This window comes from Bemisia tabaci, chromosome 7 (genome assembly GCF_918797505.1).
Source record: "Bemisia tabaci chromosome 7, PGI_BMITA_v3".
In the NCBI taxonomy this organism is placed as follows: domain Eukaryota; kingdom Metazoa; phylum Arthropoda; class Insecta; order Hemiptera; family Aleyrodidae; genus Bemisia; species Bemisia tabaci.
The window spans coordinates 4,492,155-4,506,541 of record NC_092799.1 but is presented as its reverse complement, the minus strand read 5'-3'; the positions used below and the strand labels follow the sequence as shown (position 1 = coordinate 4,506,541).

The 14,387-nt window shown below is 40.5% G+C and overlaps 1 protein-coding gene across 1 annotated transcript; it reads right to left on the bottom strand.

Moving 5' to 3' along the window:
- Positions 1 to 3: 3 nt before the first annotated feature.
- On the bottom strand, positions 4 to 13,831 carry LOC109031456 (neuropeptide CCHamide-1 receptor). The gene is made up of 6 exons (XM_019042963.2): positions 13,757 to 13,831; positions 12,642 to 12,870; positions 9,333 to 9,789; positions 4,736 to 5,000; positions 1,182 to 1,483; positions 4 to 271 (listed from the first exon to the last, which is right to left on the bottom strand). Exons 2-6 carry the CDS (start codon positions 12,664 to 12,666, stop codon positions 238 to 240), a joined length of 1,083 nt encoding a protein of 360 aa, XP_018898508.2. The 5' UTR covers positions 12,667 to 12,870; positions 13,757 to 13,831; the 3' UTR covers positions 4 to 237.
- Between the last annotated feature and the right edge of the window lie 556 nt (positions 13,832 to 14,387).

Genomic DNA, 14,387 nt, shown 5'->3' with positions numbered 1-14,387 from the left:
TTTTTTGTATTTTATTATCATCGATTTCCTTGTATTCTATCTTTCTTTACCTGTCAATCACCCCAAGACAGGTATCTTTTAGATGCCCAGTTTGCGTGAATTATGATTTTTTTCTGATATGTCTGACAGTCCACAGGGAAAAGGACTCGGGAATCGAACATTTTCAGCAGAGCAATTTTTGTGGAGTGAAGACAGCAGATTTTGAGGTTTTGAGGGAGAACTCAACGTTTTAAACAATCAGTCACCGAAGAGTTGAGCCATTTTTTTGCGTCTGAAAGGTGTAAAATTTCATTATAATCAGTTGATTTTTCATCCTAAAACTGTAAGTTAAAATTTTTGAATGGATATTTCTTGAATTTACATTTTTTGTTCTGGGAACTTCAAACTGCCGTAACTCAGGTTTGATTTGACACATGTAAGCTCATCTTAGCTTCCAAAATTTTCGTCGTACACTCTTCTTTCTGCTCTGATATCAAGAATTCAATTTTGAGTTTTTGTAAATTAAGTATGGCTCCTTTGTTAGCCGGCAGCCGGATAAATTCTATCAATGGTGGGTAGAAACAACAAAGCCAACTTCAAAATTGGCAGTTAAAGCTCATTGAAATTTCCTGCGAGGCAAGATTAGCAGACGACACAAATTCTCGAAATTACATCTGCTGCATGGAGGATGTTATTTGGTCTATTCCAAAAATTGAAGGCATGATAGCAATTTGCAAAGCCTCCTTACCCCTTTTCCTTTTTACAATTTCTACTTCCTCAGAACGTTCCAGTCAGAAAGCGTTGATTTTGTCATGAATTTTATGTACGGAAATCTCAGGGAGGGAGGCGGGTGTCTAACTTTTAAATTTTGAAATTTGTTTCATGTTTTTTTGAAGTTAAGTCATAACATCCTTTACTAGTCGGCAAGGGATTTTGCCATGCTAAGGAGAAACGCCATATGAGCCTCCAGGCGTTGCCAAATTTCCTTTAAAAAAATACGGATTTCTTGGTACGCTTATGAATATTTTTCTTCCCGTTTCACATTAAATTTTGTTCGCAATCTCACCTAAATTTCAAGGAACAATATTTATAACGTTCATCAAAAATAAACATTCTATCGAAGAAATTTGGTAACTCTTGAATGTTCATACGGGGTTTTTCCTTAGTACGTAGCATTAGTAGATGTCGATTCTTATCCCAACTCAGTCTTAGTGCGTCTGCTGGTGATGCTTGATTTGGCGTGCCGGCCATCGAAGGTTTTTCGGCGGCAAAAGAGGTAGCGGTCGAAAAGGCTCCGAAAGGTGTCGCTGATGAAATAGAGGGCAATGGGGTTGATGCAAGAGTTGATGAAACTGAAGCTGAAGCCGACAATCTTGAGCACATGCCAAAAGAGATTGTAGTCGCAATTTGATGTCGGGTGAAGGTAGTACCACAGCATGTAGATGTGGTATGGTAAGAAGCACAGGCTGAAAATTATCACGAAAATCAGCACGATCTTTGCCACCTGCAACACAAAAATTTTGCGAGATTATTTAGGGCCTCAACTATTCACACTGTCACATTGAGAGTGGATTACTGAGAGAATAACTCGTCACCTTCCGGCCGAAGTATCGCAAGCGCCAAGCGACGATTCAAAATTTCCGCCGCCATCTTATTTTTTTACTGAGAAATTATTGATTGAATCGATTGGGTTCCTCCCGGAAGGCGACGGCGTGGACGTCCTGTGAAAGGTTGGCGACAAGGGGTGGAGAAGGAGATCAGAAGGTGCCAATTGCCTGATGATCTCTGGGAGGATAGGGGGCAATGGCGATTGGGCGTCGCAGAGCGCAAGGCGGCGCTTTAAAAGTGACTTTATGTATGTATCTGTTCAAAAATTTCACTGAATTTTATCGCCAGTACAAAGAAAATTCAGTGAAATATTCAACAGCTTCGTCGATCAGTTTCTCTGTAAAAAAATAAAATGGCAGCGGAAATTTTGGAACGTCGCATGGCGCCTGAGATACTTTGACCGGAAGGTCTGAAGAATTAGATTAAACTGTAGAACTGTTAGATCTGTAGAATAAGATTAAACTTATCTCTGGAAGTGCGAGAAATTCTGACCTACTGTCAATATAGAGGCAATTTAAAGTGTTAGGCGGGAAATGGTAAACATTTGTGAGTTTCCGTGGGAAAAAGACTTCAGTCGGATTCACAGAAATTCAGCATTGAGTTATTAACACCTACGAAAGCGCGGAGGAGTGATCTCTAAACATTTCGAACCCAACAAACGAAAAAATTGCATCAAATCGGAGTTAGGTACGACGATTTAAAGTTCGTAATTCGTAGTAGAAGTCTGCAGTGTTCAGAGCACGAATTTGTCGTGTTTTCCCGTTTTTCCCCCTCGAACTGAACTTTTTTGTGAGGAATGTTTTGCTCAATCTTTTAACAGCGATCTTATCATTCTAGCTGTTACTCTCGTTCAGAGAACAATAAATCGCGGAACACGCGCCTAGTGTCCCTGTTTTATGAAGGACAAAACGCCTTCAAACCTGTGATTATGCAACACGCACATTCATTAAGCACGAATAGTTGCATCCAGACATTGCATGAAACTATTAAGGCGCCCAGTTCATGTGTTCTCATTGATGAAAAACTTCAATGGGATAAGAAATAATTAAGCATATGTATGGTATCTCAACATCTCTGCTCCCATTTTATTTTTTAAATACCTCCATAATTTCACAACGAAAGCACTACCCTTGTAGTAAAGGCTTGTGAAAAACTGGTAAAAAATAATCAAATAAAATAATTAAAAGAATTTGTGAAATGAAGATGCGCAACACGTAAGCACTATACTAAAAAAAAAAAACGATTCTAGTTGACATATTTGGAGTCATTCTTGGAATTTTTCACGAAAAAAACTTGAGAAAACTCATGTTAAATAGAGCTGCTGCTGAAAACAATTTTTTATTGGTTTTTCACAAGTTTTTCAAAATACAAATATTGATTCCTAATCCGTCATCTAAAATCCATTTTCCACGTGTTTAATATTCAGGCGTTGTGCATCTTTATTTCACAAGTTCCAAAATTTTTTTTACGAGTTTTTCACGAGCTTCTGCCACTAGGATACTGGACGGACAGCGAACTGAATTTTGAAATTGATAGACAAAGCGATATACAAAGAAGACATATGGAGTGTGGAGGGATCCTATTGGTTGAAATGAGTGGTTCCAATGAACCAAGGGAGGAAATGATGAACTAACTTTAGGGTTTCTCGTGGGTTGCTGTTATAGTTAGTCTTTTACTTAGCTTTTATGTCCATTGCAATCACCCGCTGCCACAAATAGGACCCCTCCTTATCCACTTTGTCCTCTTTGTCTATTGCGTTGTCTATCAATTTCAACAACCAGCCCGCAGGACTGCGGGCCGATTATTGAAATTTACAGACAAAGATATAGACAAAAAGGATGTAGAGGGATCCTATTGGTGGAAGCGGGTGGTTCCAATGGACAAAAAAGGTAGGCAACAGACTAACTAACGGCAACCCACGACCCAAGTAGCAGTGATCGCGATAAATTGCGATTTAATTGGAGAATGTATCGCGATTTTATCGACGTCGCGATTTATTGCAATATTATCGGGAGAAAAATCGCGATAAATTGCAACAAAATCGCGATATTATCGAACGCGATTTTATAGAGATAAAATTGCAATAAATTGCAATTTTTCATTAACGCATGAATGACGCATATGAAAGATGTTTCTATTCCGCCGCCGCCGTTTTTACCGAGATCCGTTGGTAACTTAACCATCTCATTTTTTTTTATCAATTATTAGTATAATGTTACAAAGACAGACTGGTAAGCTTACCTGAAAACCGGTATTTTTACTGATTTTTTCAGGTAAGAATACCACTTTTATTGGTAATCAATCCCCGGTAACTTTACCATTTTATCTCGGTAATTCTACCACAGTCGATAAAAACTATTGGCGTTTTTCCCAAGGTCCATCGGTAACTTTGCCATCTCACTATTATTGGTAATTTTACAGAGACAGAATGATGAGATTACCAATAGAACCTTATTTTACCAACCGTATTTCAAGGTATGAAATAAAATACAGAGGAGGGAAAATTAAAAAAAAAAAAATCCAATGAAAAATCGGTGTCAGTCAACGCAAAGACATAAGTTGTGAGGTTGCGAAGCGCCGATCCATGTATAAGAGGCTTCAATTCGCACACGCAAGTCATATATCGGTCATAGCATAGTGACAATGTGCTGGCCTTCCACCGTAGCGATTGGGGTTCGAATCCCCGCGGAGGCTCCGGGGATTTTACGCTCGTCTTCGTCAAAGGACCTGACGGCTGAACCTAACGGCAATCGGCTGACAACTTTAACCCCTTTTTTTTGGCGATTTTATCAATCGCTAGGATCATCAACATCTGAGCGATCATCTTCGATCTTATCGCGATAAAATCGCAATTTTTTCGGGCCGATAAAATCGCAATAAAATCGCAAAAAGATCGAGGATAATCGCTCAAATGTTGATGATCCTAGCGATTTTATCGCCGATAAAATCGAGGATAATCGCGACTTTATTGGCGATAAAATCGCGATTTTTCCGTTGAAAAATGCTACTTGGGGAGAGACCCGATAGTTAGTCCATCATTTTCTCCTCTAGTCTACAGGAACCACCCACTTCAATCAATAGGATCGCTCCATACTCCATTTATGTCAACGATCAGCCCGGAGGACTGGAGTGATTGGTGCTGGCTCACCTTTTTGCGTGCCTGGATCTGGGCGTGCTGTCCCTGGATCTCGCCGGGGATGTTCCTGGCGCTGTTGACGAGGTGGCGGGCGATCTTGACGTAGTAGGCCGCGATGACGCTGAGCGGGAGAGCGTAGAAGACGAGGCACTTGAAGACGACCAGCGGCTTCCCGTAGCTCACCCCGCCCACCGCCGGGAACGGATCGCAGAACGCCACGCTCTCGTTGTTGGCGTCCGGCAGAGCGTGGACCCGCGAGAACACCGCCGAGGGGATGCTGAAACCACAGGACATGCGTGAGTGCGTCAGGGTATACACTGAAAAAAAGTCATGGGCTATTTGGACCGCGTTAAACAGAAAGGAACCAAGCCGCATCAGCTATTGTCAAATTTAATTGGGCAATTTAATTGTTTACATGAAAATGGCTCTGCGGATTTTCGTGCAAATTGCAGTGAAGATTCTCCATAGTTTGAAGCAAATTCCTTAAACATTTCAAAGAAATCCGCACAAACGTTCTCTCGTTAAAAACTGTATTGCCCAATTAAATTTGGCAATAGCTGATGTGGCTTGGCTCCTTTCTGTTTAACGCGGTCCATTTAGACATGCCGACCGTTATGGGTTGTATAGACATACCGTCCGTTACGGGCTATATAAACATTCTGTCCGTTCTGGGCTCGGAGGCCGAAAGTTCCGGGTGCTGGAGCTGTAGTTCGGACTGCTCCGGGTGCAACACCCAGAACTTTCGGCCTCTTGGCCCGGAACGTGGACGGTATGTTTATATATCCCTTAAGCATGGCTTCCACGGCCGGAGTTTTTTTTTCAGTGTAAAGGAAGAAAAAGGTGGTGGCCGCGTTTTTAGTGCATTTTCCGAAGAAAATATGTACTCTATTTTTGAGGATTTGTTTCCCCCTTGACGCAAGTATAGGTATGTTTCAAATTACTGATGTGTATAAATGCTGGCATCATGCTCGCATCTTTGAATGCATAAACCAAGCGCTGAACTATTCTGTCTCCGAGGTAGGCATGTGATGTGGTATCACGCGAAGCTGAAGGGAAAATATTAGCATTTCACCTGTCCTAAAATACCGACCTTTACGAACGTAGACATTATGCCCGCATAGTTAAATGCGCAAATGAACGCGCAATTATTCAGACATCGGGGAAGATATGTGATGTGGTATCATGCAGATATGAAGGAAAATCTTAGCTTTACGCCTATCTCAAATTACTGACGTTTATGGATGTAGGCACTACGCTCGCATCGGCATGTGTGTAAGTCAGACAAGACGCGCAACTATTCCAAAGGTGTAGTAGGTATGTGATGTGGTATCACGCGAGAATGAAGGAAATTCTTAGCTTTTCACCTTTACAATTTGGCGTCATATCTTCGCAAAAGTTGAAATTTAAAGCCTGAAAAACAGACCAATGCATCCTTTTATTGCTTTGTTCGACGAGGAATATAATTTCAAACACTTCGTAATTTTTTTTTCCCCAACAAAGTACACAATTTTCAAGAAAATCGATGACAAACAGCGTCTGTACCTTCCTACGTCATCGACGGATTCCAAGATGCCCGAATCGTGACCACCTTGGTGGAAATGAAGCGTGGGGTCTAAAATCGGATACACACTTCTTAATAGCAACGGCAATCGAAAAAAAAAACTTTTAAAAAACTTGTACTTTTTTAAAAGACAACTCTTAAAAACCTGTTAAAAATGTTTCGTCTCAGAAAACCCTCATAGAGTTTTTTGTAAGGAACATTTACGAGAGGTAGAAGTTATGATTTAGCGAATTTAATCGAGCGTAAGTTATTTTTTTAGAAATCTAAAAGACCGTATCCTCAAGTAGAGGCGTTTTGAGAGAAACGTAAAGAAGCAAACTGTGAGGTGTTACCGTCGACCATGGGCATCCTTTATATTTTTTCTTCTCATGAAACATAATAAAATTAAATTCGATAGTAAACAAGACTTTATGCAGGTTTTGTGAACAGCTCAGAAACGGTCAAATCTTAACTCGAAAATTTTGGAGAAAAAATCATCCGGAGTCAAATTTCGAAATTTCTTGTTAAATTCTGAGATATTTTTTGCAGGTTGCACACGCAGCCTCTTGAAAATAAACGGAACTCCATCCAAAATGAAGTTTCCTGGAATAGAGTAGATGTCATGACAATCCGCTAAAACTGGACTACACATTACAATCAGGAACTACCTACAGTTTCTGACTCCGTTTAGAAACAACGCAAGTGCCATTAGTTTCCCTATGCACGTACGTGTTTTTACGGATGAGCCAGGAACTGCAGTTATCCGAATTGCAAAATGAAGTTCAATTGGACCGTATTTAGCAGAAAGGAACCAAGCGAAGGGTTTCAGAACATTTCGTCAACGATTTTTTGTCCGCGCATCTAATTTGCTCAGTAGTTTACGTCCACGCGGAAAATAAAGCAACAATGACTTCCAAGCGGTCTAAGCGTTATAATTAGTCCGCATGTACAATTATATTGACAGTATCGAAATGAGAAAATTGAGAGAGAGAGAGAAGGTGTTGTTAAAGTGACTCATTTTTTAAATGAAACGTTACTTTCTTCTTTTGATTCATTCTTTTAAATTGTCATTGGTGAATATTTGGTTTCATTTCTATGCTTAAAATGTTTGATATAAAATAAACGTTATGTATACCTTTTAAATAATACAAAAATGAATAAAATAGGAAAACAAAATCAAGAAGCACGCAACCTACGGTTTTAACCCTTTTGTACATAGATATTTTAGAGTCAAGTACGTCCAATTTTCAGCGTTTGGTTGCGCGTACACCACGCTGCAGAACACTAAGAGCACACAATATAAAAGAAAAAAATTAAAGTGCATTGGAAATCATTAAATAGACCGCGTTAAACAGAAAGGAACCAAGCCACATCAGCTATTGCCAAATTTAATTGGCTAATTTAATTATTTACATGAAAATAGATGTGCGGATTTTCGCGCAAATTTCAGTGAATTTTCTCCACAGTACGAAGCAAATTTCCTCACATTTTCAAAGGGATCCGCACGAACGTTTTCTCGTAAAAAATTTAATTGCCCAATTAAAGGTGGCAACAGCTTCTGTGGCTTGGTTCCTTTCTGTTAAACGCGGTTCAAATTTGACACGGAACCACCTTAATTTTTACATAACACACATTATATTTTCCATTATAATTTAAATGAGAATGATCCATGCAGAGTGTGTAAACATTTCAAAATCATGAGTTGAAAAACGCTGACTTTGCGATTTTAAATATTATAGCGTAACAGAGCGGAGCGGTTCGGTGTGCTGCCAGCGGAAACGCGCACTGGCGCCTACAAACCTAAGGGGATACTTCACGCATTGCGCATTGCTGGAAGTATCCGCTTAGGTTTGTAGGCGCCAAAGCGTGTTCCGAGCTGACCGCCCGCCCGCCGCACTGCGGCGTGGCCTCAAGGAACTATTTCACAACAGAGGTGTTGCACAGTATCATGCAGAGTTGAAGGCCATTCAACATATCTTAAACCTGGTGGTCATTATCAGAGCAAAATTACACATTTTACACAATCACAAAATGTGCAACAACTTTTTTTTAAACAAACAACTTCATTAAAATTCATCGTAACTATTATGAAGCCGACACTCTAAACACACTTAGCGACACTCACTCCACTCTTAAAAGAAATTCAATATTACATCGCTTTGGTTTATCAATTCAATCAATCTATTAGAGAAAAAAGTGACGCGATTTAAGCAGAAAAATTGTTGAATTTTTTTCGTCAAGAAGATTTTATTTTGAATTAAAAAAAAAAAAAAAAAAAAAAAAAAAAAAAAAAAAAAAAAAAAGCTGAATGAAAGCCGGTTTCTGCTTGATGTATGTGACTTCTCTTTTCATGTAAGCATCTTTTCTTCTTTAAACAAGCATTATTTTCTTTGATTCATAAGCAAATCTTCTCGGCGGTAAATTTGAGCATATTTCTGTTTGGATCAAGTCACTTTTTCCTCTAATAAAATCAAAAATCATGCTAAACGTTCTTGAATACAGATACTAGGACTTCGTAAGTATTTGAATACCGCTCCCTTTTTGTCATCATCACTCGATTTAGTTTGCGTGGACGTAAACTACTAGAAAAAACAGGTGCAAGGACAAAATATCGTTGACAAAATGTCCAATCAACATCAATTATTGTCAAGCTTAACTGGACAATTTAATTGTATACAAGAGAACATTCGTTCGGATTCCTTCGAAAATTTTAAGAAATTTGCACAAAAATCCGCACAACTGTTTTCATGTAAAAATTCACTTGCCCAATTAAATTTGGCAATATTGGTGTCGGTCCCCTATGGTGTAGTGGTCGTAGCACTAGCTCTAGATCGGGAGGTCCCGGGTTCGATTCCGGCTAGGCGACCCGAGTTTGATGGTCTCCAACAATGGTTGCCTTGGACTGGTTGTAGGGACGGAGGGGGGACGGGACTAAAACGGAGGATGAGCCCTTGGCTACTTGAAGTAGAAAAAAAGAAGAAAAAAATAGCTGGCTGGGTTCTTTTCTGCTTAACGCGGTGCAATTGAAATTCCATTTTGCATGCCCGATACTCGGCTTCAGATCCTAACCTGAAAATGATGGAGATGAGCCATATGACGAGCACCATAACGATGGTCCAGGTCCTGGAGGACAGGTGTCTCTTGATGGGGTCGACGATGATGTAGTACCTCTCGGCGGAGAGGGCGGTCAGCGTGAAGACGGACACGCCGATGGAGATGTCCTTGGTGGTCTCGGTGAGGCGGCAGATGGCGGGGCCGTAGGGCCACTCGTCGAAGGTGTAGATGGTCGTCGTGAAGGGGACCGCGCAGACGATGACGAGGAGGTCGCCCAGGGCCAGGTTCACGATGTAGATGTTGGGCACGTTGCGCATGAACGGGTGCCGCGCGAAGATGAGCACGAGCGTCCCGTTCCCGAGGAGCCCCACCAGGAAGATGAGCCCGAACACGATCGGCACCGTCAGCTTCGTCGCCGCGATCACGGCCGTCGTGTCCGACTCCGGCGATTCGGTCCCGTTCACCGCGTCCACTGCAAGCAAAGAGCATCCGGGCATGTAGACGAATAGACATAGGCGGTTCTAGACCTTCATGCTTAGGGGTGCCCAGAAATGGAAAATTCTTCGACATTTCTCAGGGGAGGCCTAAGTTTCGGCCCTCAAGTGTTATCTCTTTCCTACCCTCCTTTCTCTTTTTCTCTCCTTCCTTTCTACTTAAATACCATAAATTCAATGTGGAAAATTTTTAGCAAAACTTTCCATCAAAACTACAATCTTACCATAAAAAACAGTAGAATCTTTGTAAAACACGGCTATCAATATTCATTCTGTTTAAAACATTTTCAATTAATTGCTGGGATTTTTTCTCCATGTGAGCGAATACAGAATCTTTAAAAGCAGTAATTTCACGGTTCCGATAATCGTACTTAATTTTTGCTTGGGGGTGCCCGGCACCCACTGGCACCCCCGTAGAACCGCCTATGCGAATAGAGAGGGATACATGGATAGAATAGCTAGGCATATTGCTGTCCAAAAATGGACCCTTCAGACAAGGATTTTCAGACAAGGATTATCTTTAAACATTAGGCCTTGTCTCCACGGGACGTTTTCATGGGATTTGTCCCAAGTTCGAATCGCAGGAATGAAACTTCTGGGATTTTTCCCCAGTTACCGTCTCCACGGGACGGGGCTCATACAATCCTGCGACTAGTTTGCGCGGGAAGATAAATTAGTTAAAGTCGAGTATTTAACCGGGATTAAAATAATAATGGACCAGTAGACAAGGCACGAATTTTAGCATTCTGATACACGTTTCATAACCAAAATTTCACGTAGAACACGATGCGCGCAACGAAAATTACCGAAATCAACTCGTTATGAAGATATTCAATGATTCTTGATGCGTGAATTCAAACCACCCGCTCATGAAAACTCAATGCTCTACGTGACTCACATCGCGCGCTAAACGTTATCATGACAGTCTCTGCGATATAAAAATCTGGCAACCTTAATCTTAACGCTTTGGCTCAGCTATTGCAAGTTGTTTATAGTTTGAACAGCACATGGTGGGAAATGAACATCGCTTGATTGCGAAGCTTGCTGAAACCGTTGTAGTGCACGATTTGACTCACGTAGAGCTTTGAGTTTCTTGTGAGCGGGCAGTTCAAACTCCTCGTAACCAATGTGAAATATAAACGTTAATATCTTTGTTAGGAGTTGATTTCGGTAATTTTCGTTGCGCGAATCGTGTTCTACGTGAAATTTTGGTCAAGAAACATGTATTAGAATGCTTAAATTCGTACCTTGTCTATTGGTCCATTGCACTCAATTGACAATTAGACACATTATTTTAACTAAATAAACATGAACGATGGAGTAATCAACAAAATATCGCACGATTCGTTTTCACTTCTTCTTCTTCTCTCAGTGGATCCTAGGGGTACAAGTACCATACTTGGTACTGGGAAAAATATTGATTAACTCAATATTTTTCCCAACTTCGTAAGTGGGATTTTCCCCTGGGACAAATCTCGTGAAACGGCTCGTGAAGACAAGGCCTCATGGTGTTAATCGAAAACACAGAAAAATGCGGAAACAAGGCTAAAATACAAAATACACAGGCAGGACGTTTCGGTACCTTACAGCACCATTATCAACTGCTAAAATAGAATTAAAAATGAAATGAAATTAAAATAAAAATCCAACAAACGGCGTTACATGATGAAATTGGTATTGGAATGAGCTTTCGATGAGCAATTTCACCATGTGACGCCGTTTGTCGGATTTTTATCTGAATTTCTTTTTATCTTTAATTCTATTTTAGCAGTTGATAATGGTGCCGTATGGTACCGAAACGTCCTGCCTGCGTACTTCGTATTATAGCCTTGTTTCCGCATTTTCCTGTGTTTTCGATTGTCGTTTCTGTTTCGGGCTGCTTCTTCATCTCTTTGTTTCCATTATGGTATCCTAGGGAGTGTCCCCCTGGCCGCTACGCAGCCCAACCCCTATAGGGTCCTGCGCGCCCTCCAAGGTTCGCCGTGCAGGCCCCCGTGAGTTGAGATGATACATCACGGGTTCTGGTGAGCACGAACCGGCGTGCAATACATCGCATTATTTGTTACACTACGTTTAAAAATGTTGAAGCGAGACATCTTGTACAGTCAAATCTACCGCTCCAAGAGTCCCTTGCCAACCTTTAAAATTTTATAAGGTTATAACCTCGTCAGCGAAAGGTTTTAAGCAACTCGGGTTATGTGTTAGTTTTTGTATCAGGTAGTTTTGAAGGCGCTTCATGAGCATCCATAAACCCGGTGAAGTCAGAGTTGTACAGATTGCAGCTAACAAAAATATTGTCTTTGGATAGAATTTTATCTCACAGTGAAAACTGAGTTCTTTGGCTATGTCCTAGTCCTCTTTTTTAAACATACCTAAATAGAAAAAAAAAGAATTATTTGATTTAAATATTTGTTTGCAAAATGAAATAAATCCTCTCGTGAAATAAGGAGACCATAATTTTTTCTTTTAAATTCATTGGGACTACACTTGATTTGTGTAAATTACAAAATTTTTAGTGGGACTCTCTTTCAGGTATACTTACCTATTTCAATTAAAGTAATTTTGTGCTAGTGAGCTCCGGTAAATTTTTGTTATTTTTGATAAGATGTCATTCACCCTTTTATATTTCAACCTGAGGCTATAGCTCGGGAGATGAGTGAATTTGGAGAAAGTACAACGATACAAAAATCTTATTTTAGCAGAAAGACTGAGCTTTTGAAACACTCGTTTTACGTGCGATGCTAAATCACGGTATATTCCCCTTGCGGAGAAAAGGACCATCTCTTTATCAAACATTCTGAGAACATTAGTGTGAGACTATTGTACTCACTTTGACACGAGGTATCTGATTCCATTGGTTCCGTTCTTGAGGTTTAGATTCCGGATAGATTCCCGCTAATACCCTCAGCTGGCCCTTTGCATGCTCTAGAGATCGAACTATGCGGTTGCAATCACGACTGGTTCAATGCGTTGCGTTTTCCATTGTTCCGTCGCCGCTTTTGAGTGTGTGGTCGAAAATTCGAGGAAGAGATTTTCCCTGTGACAGTCCTCAGCTGCACCTAGAATCTCATTAATTCAGTAATCGCCCTCGGGTTGAATGGGACGCAACTCAATCGAAATTTGGTGGAAGTTTAAATGAAATGACGCTACCTGAGGACGTAATAATTATCCCCATAAGTTACCATAGCTAAGTTTTCCCACTTTTTTATGATCTTTAATTAAGGAATTTACCAATTCTTATCAGTTTTAAATTTATAAAAAGTAGAATAATCTTATTTATTTATTTCTCTATTTTTTTGTTTGTTTCACCGATCGGTAAATTATTGGGAGTTTAGTATAGTTTTTTTCTGATCCTTTTTTTTAACCACAGACGTGAGGTTTTTCTGTAATTACTCTCCAAGGAACAAGAAAATCAGCTCGAAGGGCTCTTCTGCTGAACTTTTTTTTTTTAGGAACTCAAGAAAATTTCAAGTTCGTGAACTTTCAAAAATGCCCACGTCTATATATAGCCAGAAAAATTCTGAGGGGGGGGGGGGGAAACGAAAACTTATCGAGTAGAACGTGAAAAAAGTATGCCTTACCATCAGTAAATTTTACATTATGAAGATAGGAACTCACGACTTTCGTGAAATTTTTACCTTATCTAGTGGTCCATTCATTTCATAATTGAAGAACTTTCCGGAAAAAGGGGACGTAGCAAAAAATCGCTTATGAGAAAAATGAATCTTAAGTTTCCATCATTACTTTCCGGTCACTAATGACAACTTACTTCGCAGCTTGGACTCCCGATTTCGAACGCAAGGCACAGTCAGTGGCCATAGAATAATGATGGAAACTTCAAATGCATTTTTCTCAAACGCCATTTTTTGCTGCCCTTCCCCCGGAAAGGTCGTCAATTCCGTTTAGCATAAATACGTCCATTTGCAGCAGTATCTTCCCACTTACCTTCGTATCGAAGACCACGACTCTTCCGGGAGCAAAAAATCCGAAAACAAAATCCAGCCTGAATCTCCACCGACGACTAACTGAACGCGTCAACTTTCGAGGAGAGCATTTCCACACTTTCATGGAGACGCAGTCGCGGTCCAAGTGGAGATCCGTGCAAATACAACCGGGGAGGAAATAATGGTTTGTTGACCGAACGATCGTTAAGCTGTTGACAAGATGAAAGACCGCTGAGCCTTTGAGCGGGTCGTCTGCAACGCTCTTCAATTTGAAGGCTCTCCCGCCGTACTACTAAGGAATAACGCCGTAAGGACATTCAAATGCTGACGAGTCTCTTCCGATAAAACGTGTATTTTTGACGCTCGTTATGAATGTTTTCCCCTAAAATTTTCAGGTACTCTAGATCAAATTGCGAATAAAATTTGCTGTAAAATAGGAAGAAAAATATTCAGAAGAGTCCCGAAAAATCAGTATCTCAACAAAGGAAATTTGGAAACGCGTAAAGGCTCTTACGGTGTTTTCTCTTAGTAGGCAGTCTTGATCTGAGAACCCGAACCCGACCCGACCACAATCTCCTCGAGTATCATCAATCGTGGCGAGTTCATTCATAGTCGCAATTTTAACACCCGTG

Coding starts and splice junctions, on each gene's coding strand:
- LOC109031456 (XM_019042963.2), bottom strand. CDS start 12,666: ATGGAATCAGATACCTCGTGTCAAA. Junction 9,790..12,641: donor ATCAGATACCTCGTGTCAAA/GTGAGTACAATA, acceptor CTTTGCTTGCAG/TGGACGCGGTGAACGGGACC. Junction 272..1,181: donor AGCAGACGCACTAAGACTGA/GTTGGGATAAGA, acceptor TACACCTTTCAG/ACGCAAAAAAATGGCTCAAC.